Raw genomic sequence first — 21704 nt, forward strand, 5'->3', positions numbered from 1 at the left:
GAATGTGGTTCCCTCATTTATGTCCTCTTGCAAGAAGTCATCCAAGGCTTGGTAATCATTGCTCTTCAGCACTTGATTAATCAGCTTCTCCAACTTCACATGAAAAAGATTTATCATTATTTCTGTAGGCCTATATTATGATTCAGGAACCTTGACATTAACGTTAGCTAGATGTTTAGCAAAGTTTGTTAGTTGCCAAGTTATGTGAGGGCTCTGTGTGAGCAATATTATGCGTTTTACAAATTCCATACCTGTTGGTCTTGACTGGATGGCATGTCTCTCTTTGAGAATGATCTCTCTCTACATTCACTGTCTTCCAAGCTCTGCAGTATATTCTATATCAGAAATAGAGAATACTATGGCAGTGGCAGTGGTGAAAAGTAACTAATTACATTTACTCAAGTACTGTATTCAAGTAACATTTTTTCTTAGGTACTTTTACTTCCACTCCACTACATCCCAGAGACAAATATTAGTAGCCTATACTTTTATTCCACAACAATTATTTGACAACTTTAGTTAGTTACTTTGTAGATTTGTATTATTATTCAAACAAAACAAAGTAGATCTGCCATTTTCAAAAGAAAATAGCAGATTTCATGTGAAACGGGACATTCTGCATAATCATGAGTACATTTTGATACCAGCCTACTTTTGTAGTTTCACACTCAAATACATGTTCCAGAGGTTACTTGTAATGGAGTATTTCTACATTGCAGAATTAATACTCTTAAGTAACAGATGTGAGTACTTTTTCCACCACCACCAGTAGATATTGTTTTTGTTAACGTACGGTATGTTGAAAACAAGTGTAGCTAGCTTATCCTCGATATCTGGACGCCAATGTTTAATTCATCAAAATGTAACGTTATGGATCCGATAATTCGACATTTTTGTCGATGAAAATACACCGACTGAAGTTTTAAAACTAACTGCAGTTATCTAGTTATATTAAGGAGTCAGAGTTCAAACGATAACTCACATTAATGGGTTTAGTTGGTCTGACGATGGTCGTTAATTTTAGCCGGATTCATACTTCGCCGTACGACAGCAGCGCGCCGAAAACAGCTGATCTACAAGCTCACCACGGGCTGCGGGATAAACGGCACTGAGCTTGTAAATCTGCTATTTTCGTCGTGCGACACCGTCGTATGACGTAACATAAAATACTTGACATGAACGTACTAACTACTTTACCTGTGTGTGTACAGAAGTAGATTCAATTCAAATCACGTCAATTCAGAATCTTTGGTGGTTAAAGTCAAATGATGATGTTTAGGAGTAACATTGTGACAAATAAGCGTCTTACATATAGCCAATTTATATCGGTTTGTTATAAATTGTTAACAAATTTAACTAGTCAACATACAAGGTTCCAGAGAAAACGTTGACATTGACGCATGCGCATGTGGAAGCGCGCGAGTTCCTTTTGCACTATGACGTCGATGTTAATACTAGATCAATAATAATAAATAACAACTAAAGTTACTCAAATGTTTTACTAAAGTAAAAGTATCAATACAGCAATGTAGAAATTCTCTATTAAATACCAAAGTAGGCCTATAACATTTTCAAATATATAAAATGTCTAAAAATCCTTTGAAAATAGCAGACCTACAAGCTCACAGTACATCACATCGTGATGCTTTGTGAGCTTGTAGATCGTCCTTTTTCAAATGGCCAAAATGGTTTATGGGGCTTAAGAGTGATTAATGTAGCCTATGTTTTTGAATAATAATAAAAACCTTCAAAGTAACTAGTAACTAAGTTTTAAAATAAATGTAGTTGAGTACAGTATTTGTCTCTCAGATAGTGGAGTAGAAGTAAAAGTAGGCCTACTGGAAATTGGAAATACTCAAGCAAAGTATACTTCAAAAATATACTTATGTACAGTACCTAAATGTACATGTTTACTTTCCACCACTGATGATAATAATAACAGTAATAGTAATAATAATAATATATTAGAAGTAGTAATAAGTAGTAATAAGTAGTAATAACAACCTTAATGGTAGGGCAAGTGATTAATTTAGTAGTTTTTTTTTTAAATAAGTGTTACTAGTCCTGTGCCCAGGGGTGTGCTTAGTAGGCCTATATTAGGGATTGAATGTCCCTGAGGAGTCTCAGAAGTAATGTTGGAGAACCCAGAACGGTGCCCATTGAGCAGAATAGTCACCATTGACATCCAGTTGTGCAATACCTTGTATCCGTCTGTCTGTCTGTGTCCCTTTCATGAGCATACATTAAATGGAGATCTCCTCTCTCTGTCTGTCTGGCTCTTTTATGCCCATATATGGTGTTCCGTGTCCATGGCAGTGATGTCATCAAATTTGGGCACTGTAGTGATGTCAGTCACCTCCAAATTCGGTCACTTGTTTCATCATGTCATGTCAGACAGACATTATTTAGGAATTGTTTCAGCATGCAGCTGTTACCATGGTGGCACACTGTTTAATATCAGTAATGTCAGCATGCAGACTGTTTCACACGTTTATGCCCATAATATGGTTTTCCGTGATGTCAGTCAGAGATGCCGGGCATTGTTTCAGCATGCGGCTGTTACCATGGCGGGGACACTGTTTAGTATTGGCGGCGACACTGTTTAGTATCAGTGATTTCAGCATGCGGACATGCAGCAGACAGACATTCAGTAAATTAATAGTTAGATATAGCTCTATATTATTCTGATTGGCCTAATCAATGCTTGCTATAGTATATAGTTTGTCCAGTAACAGGAGTCTCCCTGTCTCTCCAGCTCTTTGATAAACAGAAATAAAATCTTCAGATACCATTTTATCCAATCAGTGGGGAGAACAGAACTCACACAGGATACAGATCAAACAAGTGAAATTATAAGTGATTAGCTACACAAATAAATTGCACAAAATTGGAACTGGAACAATATAAAATTAAATCTGGAAAATGCGTAGAACAGATTAGCTGACATTGGCAACCCACCTGAAAATGTATTTTCTTTAGAGAGACAGGGAGACATCTGTTACTGAACAAACACTCTATAGTAATGATACTATTCAGAACATTTAAGCTTTCACCTTTTAACAATAATGTTTTTGTTTTAACCAAGAAATAACACTTAGCCTGCCCTACCCTACTTTTAATGAATAATAATGTGCCAATGTGACAGTCAGAGGACTTCCAACATGCCTATGGGCGAGCGCACGCACGCACGCACGCACACACGCACGCACGCACGCACACACACACACACACGTCCTTGTGCTACTCTAGAAAAAATAACAATACAATGTTTGTTATATTAGTAATTGTGTTTCATGTTAGAATGGGATGTCACATGATCATCCTGCTTTCAACAGCACACATCATTATTATAATGTGTTGTCTTGGCAACATGGAGCATAACATTTGTTTGTCAGGCACAATTCACCAAGCAAGAAAACAATACACTGACTGATATTATTCATTTGTGTGCTTTAATGTAAGAAACATATATTGTTCATTTTCGTATTATTATTGGCCATGCATGTAAAAAAGATAAAAATACTTAGGCCTATTGCATAGTTTGGATGTTTGGCTTTATAAAGTTCCCCTTGGAACTATACTGCATACTTCATCAATCCGTAAAGTAGGACTATAGATTAAAAAAAAATTGTATGTAAAACCTGGGGGGGAAAGTGCATTGTTTAGTAGTGCTACACACAATGGACTATAATCAATTACATTTAATTAAATGCAAAGTTACAATAAAGTGCACTTTTCTGCAGCCCAATAAAATATAATTTGTGTATTCTGGTGACAAAAGTCTCAAAAGTTAACGTCAAATATTATTGCACTGGCACTATTTCTATTGCAGTGATTTGGCTACCTCTATCTAGGATTATCAGTAGTTTACCCTGTGTCTAGAATGTGAGTCCTCCCTATATCAGTGCAATTAAGCATTAACAGTTAATTACAGCATACTGTATAGGCTAACTAACAAAACATGTATTGAACTAATGTTTGTCAAAAGGTGCCTTTTTCCCTTAGCCACATTTTAAGTTTTCATCATCATCCTAAATGAAATGCACCATGCTATCCGCACATTCTTTTGGCACAGCCAACTTGTAGCTATGGCAGAGTAATTTATAGTTCTCTCCATCATTGTTGTCCCAGTATTCAGTTCCATGGACTTTGTATTGGATAGCAAACTCTAACACTGCTCCCGGCTGCAGGAACGGTGGGACAGGAAGGTGGAAACGAAAGCTGTCACAGCTGAGCTGCAGGCCTCCTCTTTCGTCCCAGGGCTTGGTGGTGGTGGCTAACCAGGAGGCCTTAGTTTCGGTACAGCTCTTCCACTCTGTGAAGGAGTAGCGAACAATGACCTCCTTCTCATATCCCAGATTGAGGACCTGAGTAATACCAATGATGGCCAGTTCACAGCACAACACTTTCTCCAAACACACTTTCTGTCGATGGAGACGGTTCAGAAACTCTGGCCGGTCACCGGGCTGATCAGCAAAGACTGGCTTCAGGTATGGCAAGGATATCTCCAAGCACCTTTTATCTGCCAATTCTGCTCCCATACGTAATCTAAAGCTGACATGCTGTGGCACAGATGGGTCCTCTCCAGTTCTGAAGACCCTGATGTTTTCCAGGTCAAGCCCCAGAGAGTCTATGAAACGCACACCAACTCTGGAATGCTTCTTCCTCTCTGTGGTGGAGGGGAGAGAGCGAGTGCGCCTTCGAATTATGGGTTTCGGCATGGGTTCACAAGAGAGACCTTGACAGAACCGCAGTTCCTTCTGGGGAGAGACCCTGGGGGCTGGTGGACGAATCAAAACTGGTTTCTTGACAGCATCCTGTTTGTTAATTATTTCTTTCAGATTTATGGGCCTTGAAGTTGAGACATTGTAGGAGCAAAAGAACTGGTGGCCAGATTTACTTGAAGGAATCCTGTCCTCTCCAATACACCACCCTCTGTCCATTTTCAGTGATAGTGGTACCAATGCTACCTAAACCTATAAAGAAAGTTAAGCGTCATAATCAGTAACAACTCAGTGATTTCTACATCTTTCCTTACCAAAAACTGGTGGAATTAATAGTAATTTCACAATATTATGTTTAAGTTGTTCAGTTGACAAGAACCTCAGGCTCATCACTCACTAACAGGGAACAGAGAAAGGCGTGTAGTGACTATGCAGGGGTTAACTGCACTGCACGTTACATAAATCAAATGCATATTATATAGCGTTATGTTTATCTACCAACATGGTGTGTGAAATACATTTCTTTATTCGTGGTACAGAATTATTAACATTGCAGCATCTCACCATGCAAGGATATGTCGTTATTGTCAAATATTTTGCAGGCTGAAGTCGAAGCTCGATCCTCCATTTACAGTTTCACTCACTGCCTTGAGTCACCAAGGCTCTCCTTCCGCACACTGGCGCACAGATACCAGATATATAAAATATATTCATGGTAACAGGAACTCATCACAGTCGAACGCTGTCGTTAGAGCTCAGCAAATGTGCAGTGCGCGCAGCTACCACCAACGGACCAGAATGTCTTTGGACTTGGAGTTGATGGGAAATTGAGTCATTTAATCCATGACAGTTGAGTTTAATCGGGTTATTGTTCTTTTTCAAACGCGAAGTGGACTCTTCCCTCATGGTAGCGATACAGTCAGTGCGTGTAAACGAATGGTAAAGTGTCTAATCTACAGTGGGGTGTAAAATAACTAAGTACTACTAGTATTTACTTTAGTAATTTACAATTTTGAGGTAAAAAGAATGTTACTTTACTTGAGTATTTCCATGTGATACCAATACTTTTGTACTTTTACTCAAGTACCTTTTGAATTCCGGACTCTTACTTGCAGAGTATTTCTACGTTGCAGTATTGATACTTTTACTTGAGTAAAACTGAGTAGTCCTACTTTTTCCACCGCTACTATTCTATTTCGGGTGAAACTACAGCTGCACTACAAGCCCCATAATGCACCTGTGTTGCTGCTGCTGTGAGGCTGAGCTAGGCTGGCAGCCAGGGAGCCAGTCAGCAGCAGGTAAACAAACCCATTTGACAGCAGAGGGTCGTGTCAAACAAAAGCAACCTACGCTGTGCGGCCGTCTTGCATTTTTTATGCCGAAGAGGATGACAGTGGAAAACATAGACACGTTTGAATTTGCCGTTTCATTGAAAATATTAGCATTTGCGATTGAACACGACTCGACGACAAACCACTAGAGAGCGAACAGGGCTTTATATACGTACGTGAAGTAGGAAATCGACATCTGCGCATGATGCACTGCAGCACTTTGATGAAAATGGACGTGTTTAATATCCTAAGAATAGTGTCCGTCATTCGAGACGTGGGCTGGGTTCTTTAGCTAGAGCAGTGTTTATTTGTACTGGACTGAAAACAGTCCTGCCGTCCCGCAACTACATGATGGGTCCCATCATACAGGAGCGCACAGCATCCACGACACTCAGACGTGTCGTTTCCAAAGAGAAGATTCGCGTTAAAAACGCTGAAAATACCGGACCAGTGACCAGGTACTACTCATTTAATCATAATATCTGTAATTTGACTTTGGTTCAGACTGAGACAAGAGGTTAACAAGTAACAACCACATCGTTTCCCTAGTGTAAAGAAATGTAGCAAGGTGAAGAAAACAGGAGCCCAGCTGAAAAATGGCCTCCCAGGGCCAGGTCAGGATAAGGACACAGTGTCAACAGTCCAGAGGGTGAGTAATTGTTTGCAGACATTGACTGTGAAGTCTGTGATATCCTGTTGGGTCTATTCTTCTCAAGAGTCACTGATGAATATTATATATATATTATATATATTTCAAATCATTGTTTATACAGGGTACTCAATCCAAAGGAGGGAGAGTAAAATCGGGCACCACACGAAATACAAGCAAATTATCCAGGTATATGTTGAAAAGTGATTTGAACTCTTAATAATTACTATAGTTAAAACCCCAAGTCTATCCTCAAATTTGATTTTTCTACCTCTCTGTTCCTTCAGTCCTCAAGAAGAAGGAGCATTTAAACCTAAACTCCGTAAACACTTGTCCACACAAAGGAAAGAGGAAAAAAGAGAACCGCAGCATATCTCACCATGCAATGAGCTAGACCCCAACCGGGGTGGAATGGGAAGTAACCGCCGGGCCCTCTCCCTGCCACTCTCTCCAATAGCTGGGCTGCGCCAACTGTCACCATTACCTCTAACACAGTCGTCAGTCCCCACCACAGAGCTACTTCACCAGCATTACAACCAGAGGGAAGATGATACTGACAGTGCCAGTGACCTATCAGACTCTGAGAGGTTGCCTATTCTTCCCTCCCCCTGTACCCCCTGCACTCCCCCTCACCTCAATCTCCGGGCAGAGGTCATCAACACCAATGACTTTCCACCGGACTTCCCTGGACCCCGGGGGGCAGTGGGCGATGAGGATGAGAGCGAGAAGCCCTCCTACAGCTACCCTGACTTCCTGCCCCCTCCGTTTAACAGCTGGAGCTTGCGTCAGCTTGCCGTGTTCCTCCACACAGAGGGCCGGGGTGCTCCTAGGCCCAAGCCTGTGGGGCCACTAGAAAAATACTTAGAGAGGCTGCTGCAGCTGGAGTGGCTTCAGATCCAAACGGTACAGGCAGAGAGTAGCCGCCCCCCTGGTTGCCGTCCAAGGCCGCTGGGCTTCCCCTCTGCTACAACCCCCCATCCACCCAGGCCTCACACAGCTCCCCCCACTCGGATCAACTCTCCAAAAGGTGTCCGGCACAGCCAGCGAGCCTTTCCCTTTGCTCATGCTAACAACCCCCCATCACCTGCTTCTGCCCAGCCCCAACACTCCCGCTTCCCAGTGTGTCCCCACTGTCACATCCGCTACCCACTGTGCAACGGGAGTTGCTCGGCCTACGCCTACCAGCGCCACTCACGGCTCAGCCCACTGCTTGAGCAAAAAAACAGGGCCGGGGCACCGGCCAAGAGAAGCAGCAGCGAGAGTCGGGCCAACTCCTCAGAGGGCAGGGCCACAGGAGGAGGTGGAGCCCAAACACCTGTTAGCCCTTCAGCAGGAAGAAGTCACCTTAAACACATGCAGGCGGTGGGAAATGTACGCAAGCCATCCCAGGAGCCATGTGCTAATGCTAACATCAAAAGTCAGGTGAGGAAAAGCCGTGTCAGAGCTAACTCTGAGACAGATGTGAAAAAGGAGTCTGCTGGTGCCAAAGCCGCTAGCGTGGAGAAACGTGTTTGCTCTGGAAGTAAGCGAGAGGTCAACACCGTCAAGAGAACAGAAAAGGACTGGCAAAGAGCGGAGGGAGGAGGAGGTCAGGCTTCTAAAACCAGCACAAAAAGAGCTGCTAAAGAGCCTTCTTCTCTCTCCAAAGCAACACTAGGCACCAAGCTGAATGGCAAAGCAAAAAATGTTCACTTTCTTGCTAAATAAATGTCAGTTTGCCCACAGCGCTTTACTTAATAGTTACTTGATAGAGGAGCTTAAAATGTATGCTTGAGTGTGTGTGTGTAATCAGTGTATTACTAACATGTTATAACTGTTGCACAGCAGTCTAAATCAGTCAGTTGTTTGCAACCTTAAAACGGGCAACATAAAGTAATAAACCATTATGGTAGAGATAAGATCATACTGTAAATCATACTAAGGCTCTTTAGAACAGAATTATATACAAGTAAAATGTTAAGTACTTCTAGAGTTGTGATGCTGCACTGTAACAACATCATTTTGACTCTTGAAGACTCATTGTGATCCTTTACACACAACTATAATAGGACTCTCATAGGATGGCTTCTGCGCAAACCGAACTTCTTTGCACTGTGTCGTTTTTTGTCAGTATGCTATTAATGTTCAAATAGGTATGAATTAAGCATTTATCTTTTGAAAACATACAACTGATGAGTAAGAATCTAAGTAATCCTTAGTAAAGTTGATCATTACATTTTTATCATTAAGTAAGATTTCATAAATAGTGGAGTTGTTTTTGATGTTGGAATGTATTCGTTCTTGAATGTTCTTAGTATTTCCTTTGGATGTAGCCTTTCTCTTTGACCTCTGAAGAGACCTCTTCTTTGGTGCTTCATGTTTCAACTTTCAAGATGTTTGATTATCACTTGCAGAACAAAAAGAGGTGTGACTGAGTAATGGCGTTGTATTGTAATGCATTTTCTTTTGTAGATGTACTTTGCTTTGGTTTGGATTTTTGCTTTTAAGGGCTTTCATGTTTCGATGGATTTGAATTGTAGTCTTTGACAAAATTATTTTGTTTAGAGCTGGGGGCTCTTTCCTTTGTTCAAGAAAGAATGTTACGAATGTAAATGCATATTTTTCCAAATGTTTTATACAACTTCTATTTATGATGTGTTCTTGTGTTGGACTTAAAGGAGTAGTTTGCCCCCAAAATGCCTTTTTTTTCTATCGATTACTCACCCCATGGAGACTTGAGTTCAATAATATTTTTTTTAGTTTTTGTCGCATTCCTCTGTAATAAATTTGCCCCCATTGATTCCGAATGGAGACAGAAATGCATTTGTGTCTCCATCTGGAATTAATGGCGGCAAATCTATTATAATCAAATAATTGTCTTAATTTAAGAATGCGACAAAAACGAAAAAATATTATTGAACTCAAGTCTCCAAGTAATCAAAGGGGGAAAAAAACATTTTGTGGGTGAACTACTTTAAATTCATCAATTATGTTTACATTTACATGTGCAAGAGGAAAGATATTAAGCAAAATAGCTGAATGTATATTTTTTTATATGTCTATTGTGCTGCATCATGTGTTGTCCAATCATGATTTCAAACAGTCTAGTACATCATATAGCAGTTAAGCTGTAATAAGGAAATTGTCTTACATATTACCTTAGTATTTGACTGCATACTTGAATAGTCTCTGTAATATTGTGTTTACATTGAAATATCTTAATTTATTGTAATTTAACATGCGCACAAGATTCATGGGAACACTACACTGTTTTAAATGATGTGTATTCAGACTGCATTTCCTCACTAGACATTCACATAAAGCGTCAAAGCCATAGAACAGGGCAGGAGCTGCAGTCTTACTATAATTGTGTATAGTATGTTGACAAGCACGCAAAAAGATTGTATGTATTTTCTCAATGTTGAATGCGATTATTTGTAAGGCCATAGAAATAAATATGTTTTGCACTCATTTGGCATTGAACAGTTTATCAATCAAAAATAGAACCTCAGGTGAAAACGATGCTGTTGAATGATGGTTAAATATAACATTTGACATAAAAGATCACAGTTGTAATCAACTATTGCATCATTTGATTGCAACTGTAAGAATCAAGAATCACATCTTCTTCTGTCCAGGAAACGGTTTCAGAAACTGTCGGAGCTGCTTCTTCCTGTCATTCACACATCCTGGAAGACAGAACAACCACTCAGATGTGTTGTAGTAGAAGCACAATAGCATTTTATCACCACTAATGGTCTGCAAATTATGGAAAACATCAAATTAGTTTACTACTTTTTTACAAATATTCTGCATCCTTATTACATGCTGTGGTACATTGGGAATAGAGTTGTAAATGCAACACACTGCAAATTTCAAAGTCGATTAATTCACGTCTTTTACAGCTATGGTTTTCTTTTCTCCCAAGTTGTCCAACAGGCTCTTTTTGTTCACTCAGTATTAGCAGCAGTCAGGTTACCTAAGTGAGTGTTGACAGTGAAACTGGAACAGCCCAGTGCTTCCATGTTGATATCCTCTCTGTAAACAGGCCCATCGTTCCACATAAGGTCAAACCCACCCACCCTCTTCTCCTTGCCAGTCAGCCTATTAAGACAAAGAACCATAGGTAATTAGGACAGAGGCGGGCATGGCTTCAATTCTTCATGACTGCTTCCCCTCGTTCTCTCGGATTCTACCAACTGCTTTCTGTTTGAATTGCTCTCTTCATCTGGCTTGAGTGACAGAAAGGGGACAGAGGTTTTAGTGTGTAATTTATAATTTATAATTACGACTTTTCTGTCTGTCGTGTCCATGAGAAATGTCTCTTTTTGTTCTTCATAACAGATATACTGTGTCCCAGTTGTTAAAGGTTTGGTCACTTCTTTAAAGATAATTTTAAAAGCAATTTTGCTTTATTTAGACAGTACAGTAGAGTGACGAAGGGGGCAAAAAACTGTTAATAAATTAAGTGTAATGTCTCACAGGGATTTCTATTGGATGGAAAGCCTTTGCAGAGTCAGCCTGAGAGTTCACACATTCAGTTTGTATGACCTGAATACAGGAAAACACAATGGCTCTACTGAAACAGGACATCCTTTGTGTTATTTACAGTACCTTCCCTCCATATCCACTATGTGTAGTGTGTCTTCCAGCAAATTATACTTCATCTCATAGTCTTCCTGGCTGCTGGCTGAGAGTGACGGAGAGGCGTTCACTTCAATTAACCACCTACGGAGAATAATATATGATGGCAGATGAGATTAATGAGATTCATTTAAACATTTACATAAGTTATTACCCAGCATTAAACCACTTCACCAATGATGAGCAATATAGTAGTCAATTGAGTAAAGCTTATATGGTGGCAAGGGAGTTGGTATTTGCAATTGAAATGTCAATTAAATAACATGTTTGTTGTTATTTATGACATGGCCATTGCATAACTGCAAGGTTTTCCAATAAACAATTGAGATGTATGACATAATTGGCAGGGTGTGGACTGGTATTATAGGTGCCAGTCCACATTATATTATCATTATATATTTACTGCTTTGCCTGATAGGAAAGGTAAGTGTTTGTTAATATATAGGTTGTATGCATATCGTGTGCGTGCATGAGTGCATGGCATGCGTGTGTGTGTGTACTGTATGCACGCTTACGGTTTTAGGTCCTCGTCCAGTAGGATATCATAGCCATAGAGCTCAAAGCAATGCTTGTCATTTATAATGACCTTCTGAACACTCTGCAGGCTGCAGACAAAAATATTATCTATGTCCTTGAACAGAGCTTCAACTGCCTCTGTGCCGTGTTTAGCAGTTAGGTACCTACGAAGCTGGTGCATCTGCCACTTACATCCCTACAGAGAAACGAACAGTAGTTAAAGAAGCTGTCAAAAGCATAACAGCAACTGTGATGTTATTATAAGTTGGATTCTTGAATGTTACACCTTTTCAGGATCGTAGTCTGGTGCAGTTTTTTGAACCGCTACATTGGTCAGGTGCACATCTGAATAGAGGCGTTAAGGATGACTTGGGAGCATATTTAAATTTTCCCTATGGGTAGGATGTCTGGTTCCTGAGAAACTCAGTAACCTGTTCAATCTGGACTATTCGTCATTGTCGGGAAGAAACCTTGTATCTCCAATTTTTTTGGTAAAGCAAAGCCCTGCTTCATCATACGAGACCGTCGCACAAAACTAGTGAAAACAGCTGATCTACAAGCACACAATGCGAGGCGAGGCTTTGTGTGCTTGTAGATCGGCTGTTTTCACTAGTTTAGTTAATTTTGTAGATGATAATACAAAATGAATGGTTTTGGACATACAAGGTTTCCACCCGACAACAACGTATTGCAAAAAAGACTATTTCTTGAGTGTTTCATAAGAGAGCTGCAGGGACTGCTGATTGAAAGACTACTTGAAATTCTAAGTATTCTTAATGCACATTGTAGAGTAAGTATATAAGTATTATCTGTTCAAAATGAATGGTGCCTAAAGGGCTAGTAGAGTTAGACAAAGAAGCAGGATACACTGGTCATCAATACTGCTGAGGGAAAATCGTGTACTGGAGAAGCGGGCAAAGCCATCCCGATACAACCAGGCCTTCAAAGGAATATACTGAAAGCAGGGAGGGAAGACACAGACACACATAATGGTTATAATTTGCCATGGGGTGGTGTATCATAATAGTATGAGTCATCACAAATTACAAAGTTCCACCCTTACTGATGTTACGAGGACATAGACTCTCAAATCGAATTTTCTGCCTGTGGGTAGATACAAAAATAAACATTTTAAAAATACTGCATGGGTGACAGCCTACTTCATAAATCTGTGGAGACGCATTGTGCGATACCACATTTTCTTTGCTGCTGCATTGTCTTTATTTTATTCTAATGTAACGTTTTAAATTAATCCATTACCTCTCATTACACCATAGCTTTTATTTATGAACATTATAAACATTATTGTCTGTAAAGCACTTATGAATCCTGCTACAACAGTAAATCGTACCATTAATAAGGTAGGGGTTTTCTATATAGCGTTGTGCCACGTAGCTTTCCACTTGGGTCTCATCCTTCTGCTCCTCTGAACGGGTGCCATCCTGTGTTGACACATTGTGTGTGTGTGTGTGTGTGTGTGTGTGTGTGTGTGTGTGTGTGTGTGTGTGTGTGTGTGCATGCGCGCGCGTGTGTGTGTGATTGTGTGTGTGTGACAGAGACAGACAATGACAGTGAGAGAAGAAAACAAGAGAATGAAGGAGTAAAAGGGAGACAGAGAGAGGACGAGAGAAATAGAGTGTGATTAAAAGGAATTCTGTATCCTTTCTCTCTTATTTCCATACTAGTATTATATCTTATTGTTATATATTGTTATTGTTAGCACAGTCTGCAGTGCATATCACACCAACATTTTGTTGCTTGTAAGTTTGTATGGGCGAGTAATAACATGAGCTAAAAGGATTAATTTCTCAGACCCTTCCGTCCCGTTCAGTAATATCTACTGTTGTGTATAGGGATTTAACTTAAATTTTGTTCATTTGAATTAGAGCATCAGTTAAAGGCATTAAATGTAAACTAGAAGTCTAGTCAGGGGCCAGCCAACTCGGGAACGATGTAAATAGGGAATGAATGCTCCACCCTTTAATGCAAACCCCATTATACCTGTTGTCATAGGACCTGTTTTGACCATCTTGCCTGTGTCCATTTATGCCCATATATGGAGATATCTGTATCTGTATGTCTGCGTCCATTTTATGCCCATATATGGAGATCTCTGCAGACACAGTGCCGGTTCCGGAAAACACTGATGTCAGACATCAGCTCCGCATACGGAGATTCTGAACCTTTCGTGTCGGTTCCGGAAAACGATGTATTGGGTCGGGTCGATGCCAGGCACTGCACTCCCTGCTGCGGCGGGGAACGTGCGTGCCGAATTTGAAGCCGGTGGGACGAACGGTTCTCGAGATACGCGGATTACATACATACACACACGCAGAGACTTCTCGCATTTATTGTAAGATGTTACCTTTTTCCAGTCCATGATATCTTTTAGTTTTCTGAATAGGAAAATACCCTTCCCTTGAGATCTTGCCACCTGAAGAAACATGCAGTAAAATCAAGTTAAATGCCACAACTAAATTCAATTCCATTTTTTCAATTCAACTTTATTTATATATTTGTATATCCAAATCACAATATGGCTTCTCAAATCACTGTACATATATTGCAGTCCAGAGACCCTCACCTCAAATAGACACCTAGCCTACAGGTCTGTAACTCTGAATTATTTGGCTATACGGCTGCAGGACCAAGCAGATACATAGCCACATAGAGCTATGGCATCCATATTGTATATACAGTAGCTGGAGTCTAAATAGGCCGTGGCCAAATAGGACGCGGCAGCCGGCATCTAAATAGAGATGCTAGAGGGCACTCTGGGCTGCCCTGCCGTATTTGACGAAGTTGGGAGTGTTGACCGAGCTCGAGCTGCGGTATTTGATAAATTAAGATGTGTTGTTGTTTATGGCTGTATCTCCCACTGCCCTACCGGTTTCATGATCCACGTGCTGCCAGGGCTTCGTTTGAACTCCTCTACAAAGAGGTGGTACTCGCTGGGAAGTTCAAAGGTGCGGGGGAAGAAGTCACATTTGGCCGCTTCCAAGCGCCCAGCTTCCCTCTCAAGGGTTTTACGATACCTTTTCAGGTTTTTCACCATGAGGTTCTTTCGTGTAAGCTGCAACATGAAAGAAAAATACATAGACAAATGACTAATTGTTATGACCATGTTATTTCATATCTCCATCCGATATATTTTTGAAACATATAGGCCTACACCTGAAATGCTTGTATTTTCTCTATATAGTGTGTAAACCTATACAGTGCCACTGACCTACCTCATAGTGGTTGCGAAAGTGGCATATCCTCACATGTTCCTCCATATAAGAGTGATCAAAGTTCTCCCTCAGCCAGCCAACATCACACCAGTTAAAGTCCCACTCTCCTTCACTGTTTTAAATAAATACATGAAGAAATAGATTGATTTATTTTATTATCAATATGTGAAAGGAAGTTGTAACAAGATTTTGTTTTACACTTACTCCTTGACCTCAATCCAGCCTGGTCTTTGCCGTAGAACATCCTGGATAGTAGGTAGCACACCACATCTATAGCGCACACAGCCTCTCCCTTCCCTAGGGCAAAATCAAGAAGATACATTCTGTTTTCTCCTTACAGATGTCCAAATTCATTATTTGGAAACTGCTTTATATGAGCAATTGAATTCAGACTCACCGCTCCCCTCTCTTCTGGTACCCATATGGACCTTTGTATCCAGTAGTCTGCAAGGTGAAGAATAATATTGATAAAATAAAAGACAGATGATATGATATCATCCACAAGCTCCAGCTGGCTAGTAGGCGACCTACTTATTTTGAACTAGTTTTTGTGAAGTTAGGTCACTACTATCAGGTGAACTCATAAGAGCTACAGTAGCCTACATTAGATTTCGCCTCCCATCAAATTACCATGATAAATGCACCAAACTTTCAAAGTTTGACTTACCTTATTCTTTGACATACCCGGCCGGTAGCGGTAGACCTATGGCTATGTGTAAACGTTTTCGGTCATTAAGTTTAACTAAGACGTTTAAGATCGTTAATGCAGAGGTTAGGAATGGATGCTTTGAAAGTTGAGCAAGACAACATTGTTGTTGTAGTCAAGGGTAACCAAACATCGTCTCGTAAAAAGTATGTCCTATGTCACTTTCCGTAGTAGCCTATGTGAACTTACACAAAGCAGGATGGTGGCGAGGTTACCATGGTTACAGAGTACAGACCATACAGACCAGTTACACAGACAGGCTCTGTTGTTAGCAAGGTAGGTAGGCTACGTAAGACTTGTTCTCCATAACCCTCATTCAGACATGCAGTCAGTCCATGTTGCAGTAGGTCAAATCATTGTTGTAATGCACTTGATAAAGACCACAATAACTAGTAGGCTATTAATTAACCACGCACTTCCTGACACTGTAATGTAATGATAGCCCCCGAAATGACATTTCACGGCAAATCAAGTCATTGAATGAACCCGGATCCAAATGCATTAAAATATGCATTTCATTTAATGCTATTAATTATATTCTGGGGGTGAACAATGTGAAATATCTCACCTGGCTATCTCACAATATCTCTGTGTTGAAATAATACAATAAAGAATATTTTGGTGTAATACAAATTAATCACCACTTGGTGGCAACAAAAACTCATCTGACTGAGAAGCATTGTGAAGAATGAAAATACTGTAAAAGCTCAATGTTTGAGCTCACTGTGCCCTTTCACTCTTTTATGGCCCTCTCACTCACTGAAATAATGTTCGCCCTTCTATGTGGTCATAGTTGGATGACCCTCCTTGTCACGGGTGAGCCTGTACCACCTGCCTAATTCCAAACATATACAGTGCCTATACCATGTTTCTTCCCAAAATATGTGATAGGCTACAGTCGCAATCCTCTCAATGCTTATCTCAACAGGTAGCTCTTTGATTTATAAGGTTCAGTTAATCTTGACCTCAAGTCATGATTTAATCTTTTCTATATTGTTTTGGTGGAGGTAATGGTGTAACATTCCTTAAGCTTATGCCAATAATACAATAACCCAACCACCTTATCTTTATACATCAACAAACTACTTAAACATTAGGGAATTATGAATGTCTTTACAGTGAGAAGTTCCTAATGATGTGATAACACTTAGCTCAGATTCCTGTGCAAAGCTAAATAAATGGTCTGACCACCACGCTCATTATGTTTAGATCATTCCTTCTCAGCCACCCACCGTTAATAAAACACCCAGCAGTATTTTACACCGACATACAGGGGCGGAGAAGTTTCAATATTCAAATGGGTGCCCGTCTTTGACTTGAGTAAAAGTACAAAAGTATTGGTTTCAATAAAAGCAAAGTAGCCCACAAAAAGGAAAAGCTACGGTATTTAGGCTAAATGTATTTAGGCTACATCAATTAAATTAAATTCAAAGGAGCTTTATTGGCATGAGAATAGTTTACATTGCCAGAGAATAGTTTACATTGCCAAAGCAAGTATCCAAAATAAGTTGGAGGAGAAGCCTACTACAGCATTAACAGATTAACAGTAGACATTATCTCAGTTTAAAAAATAAACTGTGGGTGATAAATCAGCAGTTTTCATATACATTGAAGTTGCTGCTATTAAAATGTCAAACTATTATTTACCACACACACACACACACACACACACACACACACACACACACACACACACACACACACACACACTGTCTTTCAATACTTTTCGGTAATCATGACATTTTGTGAGAAAACATTTACATTGCCAAAGCAAGTGTCAAAAAATAAAATAAAAACAGTCTCTATAAGGGAGAACAAGGAACATACTGTATGGGGGAGCATTAACAGAGCTGCATCACAGACAGACAGCCAGGATGTTGGGGCAGGCTTTGACGCTGTTTGGGACAAAGCAAAGGTGTGAATTCGGCCGAGTGCTAAAAATGTTGTTTGGTGAGAAATTCAATGGTTTCATAGCTGGGTGCTTTAGCTCTCAGGCACCCCCTATATTTTCGCCCCTGCCGACATAAATAATTTGTACGGGCACGAGTTAAGCTATAGATCAAATTCTTAGGTTTGGTGTTTAACTTGGCTACTCGGTGTCAGCTTTTTATTTAGGCTATAGCCCACCTCCTGGCCTGGGGAACACGTGTGGATGTACCTGCCTTTTAGATTGATTATAATATCAAACTTCTTTATTATTTTAAATTATAGCATTGCAATAACAGCTTACACGGTTTGATTCAAAGCTTGATATATTCTTGCTTTAATATCATACGATACTATCTGAAATTTAATTTGAAGATAAGTTTACATTTTGTGGCAACGTCTGAACATCCTATATTAAAGAGCAATTATGGCATATAGTCACATTATCCATAAGACATTATTTTCAAGCAAAGCCGCTGGATAAAGGGCTCCATTTTCCCTATCAAAGTACATTAACATCAGCAGCCTGTACAGGCTTTTGAGAACAAATGTGTTCTTTGGCACCCTTTCTTTTTATCAATTAGCCCGGCCCCACTCAATGTTCCAAAGCAGGTCTCACGTGTCTCAGTATCAAGTATGGCACTGCCTCATCCATTGTTACAAAGTCAAACCAATGTCCATAAATGACACTGGTTTGATTCTGTAAATACATTAGGCCACTGTTTCTCAACATCAGGTCTGGGGACCACCTAGCCTCGTAAACCACTAACTTTCGGATATCTAGAAAGCTCCAAATGTCAATGCGTTTTCCGGAAGTTGGTGGTTTACAAGGCTAGGGACCACCATGGGTCCAGGTGAACCTTTACAGGTCTATAGGCCTAACTCTGGCATTGTACAAACTGAACCAAATGGACCCTTACGCTCCTTACACTGAGGATTTTTAAATGTAGAGTAGTGTCACAGAGTTACATCAAACTGGGGGTCCTATAATCTTATGTTGCGTCACGACAACCACACTGGTTATCATGAGACTGACACAATATGTCCATATATGGGCATTCCTAGATATGAGATATAGATTGTGCATTACATTCACCCATTCACAAACACATTCATACACCGATGGCGGAGGAAACCATGGCACCAACCTGCTCACCGGGAGCAACAAGGGTTCAGAGTCTTGCTCAAGGACTCTTCGACATTAACTCAGGGGGAGCCTGAATTCGAACTGGGAACCCTTCGGGAACCCTTTGTGCTCTAATGACGGTTTCTCTACCCCTGAGCTATGCCGCCCCCGACTGAGTCACTGAGTGACTGACTGACGCACATCAGCTGCAGGTTTTCATAGTAAATGCGACCTACAGTTGCCATTGCCTATTTAGATTCACAGTGATGACATTGAAACATTATATCTGATAGAATATTAGCCTATATATTGTTACTTTTTTTTGTGTGTGTAATAATTTCAAATTTCAAATTCATTTAAACTAGGCCTATTAAGTCATTTGTTTGGGGACACATTGGGACCTCGTCCAGACCCCACTGTTTAAAGATATGTCATTAAATTATGTCACAACTGAACACATTACAGCATAATCTGTAAGATACAATAAGCCTTCTAAAAGCTGGTATTCAGACTTTTATTTACTGTTCAGGTATTACAAATTCCACCTCATGTGCACATGTGGTGAGGATTTATTTGGAGAGATATTTGTTTATTTTCTCTACTCCAAGTCTTTTCTCTCACCTCTTGGATTTCACAAACATCTGTAGAATTCCATTTCTTAAGCCCCAATCATAGATAAAACACCTGATAATTATTTTTGTCTCTGAACAGGCAGATGTATTCAATTTGTGTCCAGGCAACAGCTTTTTATTTCATGTGTTTCCTTTATTTATGCATATAAAATAAAGCAAAAGAAAGATACATACAATATGTAAGTTGCAAGTGAAAGTAAACAGAGACAGTTTCACACATACTCGACAGCAATGCATCAATAAACATCTATAATTTACACAAGTCTAATAAGCAGTATAGTGATACAACATTACTGTACAATACAATACTGTACACACACACACACACACACACACACACACACACACACACACACACACACACACACACACACACACACACACACACACAAGAAAATGCTATAATAAATATGATAACTGAGTTGTGGGATATCATTGCAACATTGTAGGTTTTTTGTTCTGAAAAGCAGACAGAAGTGCTAGCTTATTAGTGTGGTTGCCCTAACAGGGCAACACACTATAGTTATGGGGAAACTTTATTTTTTCTAGATATATATATATTTTTTTTGGCACGTTTCACCGGCCACAGTTTTTGCGCCACGCACTCACACCATTATGTCAAATCGACCGGCTTTATCAGGAATGGTGTGCTTATATTTTGCTAAGAGACATGTTGTATCGTTTAATCAGGGTCGTACCCAGGAATGAGAGTCAGGGTAGGCGAGATGCCAGCCGAAATGCCAGCGAAGTGCCACCCAAAATGCCAGTACCTTGCCAGTTACTTTGAAGATAACAATTATGACATTATAAAACATATAGGCTACATTAACCAATTTAGCCCTATTTTATACCTTGGCTATTTGAAAATAGAAGATCTACAAGCTCACAATGTGTCATGATGGACACGTTGTGAGCTTGTAGATCTGCTATTTTCAAACCATTGATTCCGGATGGAGACCCAAATGCATTTGGGTCTCCATCCGGAATCAATGGGGGCACATTTATTCACTGTAAAAAATAAAAGTTGAGAAAACTCAAAATTTTAAGGCAACAAACTTCAGAAAACTTTTAAGTTAGACAATCAAACATAAAACTTTAAGTTTTGCTTAAATTGGTTTAGTTGGTGTATCTTAACATTTTAAGTTGCTTCAGCTTTTATAATTTTTGCTTAACTTAAAATTCTAAGTTGCCCTAAACTCAAAGGTTTTCTGAAGTTTGAATTTTTTTTTTTTTGAGTTTTCCCAACTTTTTATTTTTTACAGTGTTGTTATCAAATTATTGTCTTAGGAATGCGACAAAAACTCAAATTATTGAACTCAAGTCTACATGGCGCGAGTAATCAATAGAAAAAGTCAGATGCTTTCCCGGTTTTAATGGGTTGAACCTGGCATCCCTATTTTGGGCAAATTATCAACATTTGTAAACATTTTTCTGTCAACATTTTCTTTTTTTAATCAAAAATAGTGAACAAAGCAGATCGATGATCTCATAATATGTTGCAATGCGACACATTGATCTACAAGCTCACAATGCATCGAAGAATACTTATTCCAATTTACGTGCAAGTATATACAAACACTAACAGCATTAACAGACAACATGTTACACACTAAATATGGTTCTAAAGTAGCATTAACAGTTACAGTATTTCAGTTCACACATAATCATAGGGGAACCAGAAGAGAACCTCTAGTGGCAGCAGTGCTATATAGAACCTCAAAAGGAGAGCAAATCCCTAGCCTCCTTCAAAATTGGTATGAAAAGTCACCTTCAGACAGCTGCTACCCGTGACTTGTAAATAGACTAAGCCCCCCCCTTTCTTTTTTTTCTGCATTTGTATTTGATGTTATGCTTTTGAAACTGATATTATCCTAGATAAAGTACTATGTTCTATCCGTCTGTCTTTCAATGTTATATGAGATACTTAAAGTGTGGTTCCTGTGGAAATAAGCCTCGGCTTTCTAGGATCTCCTTTTAGTTGACCTTGTACCAGTGATTTGTACTGTCATAAAACTGTACTTTTTTCTATTGCAAACTTCTAATACATTCTTCAATCAATCAATCAATCAATCAATCAAACACCCCATAGAACCACTGAAGAAACAATTTGATGTGATATGGCTTAGAGTTTTCATAAGACAAGAAAGGAAAAGAATATGCACAAATAATGAAAAGGGGGAGGGGGGACAATGTTATTCTGATTAGCATTTTCAGTCAGTTTCAGTTAGTACTATTGAA

At 39.7% G+C, this 21704-nt stretch overlaps 3 protein-coding genes across 4 annotated transcripts; 1 reads left to right on the forward strand and 2 right to left on the reverse strand.

Moving 5' to 3' along the window:
- Positions 1-3505: 3505 nt before the first annotated feature.
- On the reverse strand, positions 3506-5382 carry ppp1r3da (protein phosphatase 1, regulatory subunit 3Da). The gene is made up of 2 exons (XM_080733170.1): positions 5289-5382; positions 3506-4976 (listed from the first exon to the last, which is right to left on the reverse strand). Exon 2 carries the CDS (start codon positions 4941-4943, stop codon positions 4032-4034), a length of 912 nt encoding a protein of 303 aa, XP_080589296.1. The 5' UTR covers positions 4944-4976; positions 5289-5382; the 3' UTR covers positions 3506-4031.
- A 651-nt stretch (positions 5383-6033) lies between these two features.
- fam217ba (family with sequence similarity 217 member Ba) lies at positions 6034-10154 on the forward strand. Of its 2 annotated transcripts, XM_080732490.1 has the most exons (4): positions 6034-6513; positions 6605-6704; positions 6829-6893; positions 6992-10154. In XM_080732490.1, the coding sequence occupies exons 1-4, from the start codon at positions 6404-6406 to the stop codon at positions 8409-8411; spliced, it is 1695 nt and encodes a 564-aa protein (XP_080588616.1). In that variant the 5' UTR covers positions 6034-6403; the 3' UTR covers positions 8412-10154. The 2 variants fall into 2 exon arrangements, with proteins under 2 accessions (XP_080588616.1, XP_080588617.1); XM_080732491.1 differs by lacking the exon at positions 6829-6893.
- Positions 10155-10301: 147 nt separating this feature from the next.
- ttll9 (tubulin tyrosine ligase-like family, member 9) lies at positions 10302-15758 on the reverse strand (the record flags this gene model as incomplete). The annotated part of the gene is made up of 14 exons (XM_080733709.1): positions 10302-10372; positions 10663-10787; positions 11298-11411; positions 11843-12039; positions 12130-12188; positions 12711-12798; positions 12907-12947; positions 13195-13285; positions 14209-14277; positions 14731-14916; positions 15077-15188; positions 15281-15373; positions 15474-15520; positions 15744-15758. The coding sequence occupies 14 exons, from the start codon at positions 15756-15758 to the stop codon at positions 10302-10304; spliced, it is 1308 nt and encodes a 435-aa protein (XP_080589835.1).
- Between the last annotated feature and the right edge of the window lie 5946 nt (positions 15759-21704).

The sequence above is a fragment of the Nannobrachium achirus genome (assembly GCF_963921795.1).
Source record: "Nannobrachium achirus genome assembly, chromosome: 9".
Taxonomy (NCBI): domain Eukaryota; kingdom Metazoa; phylum Chordata; class Actinopteri; order Myctophiformes; family Myctophidae; genus Nannobrachium; species Nannobrachium achirus.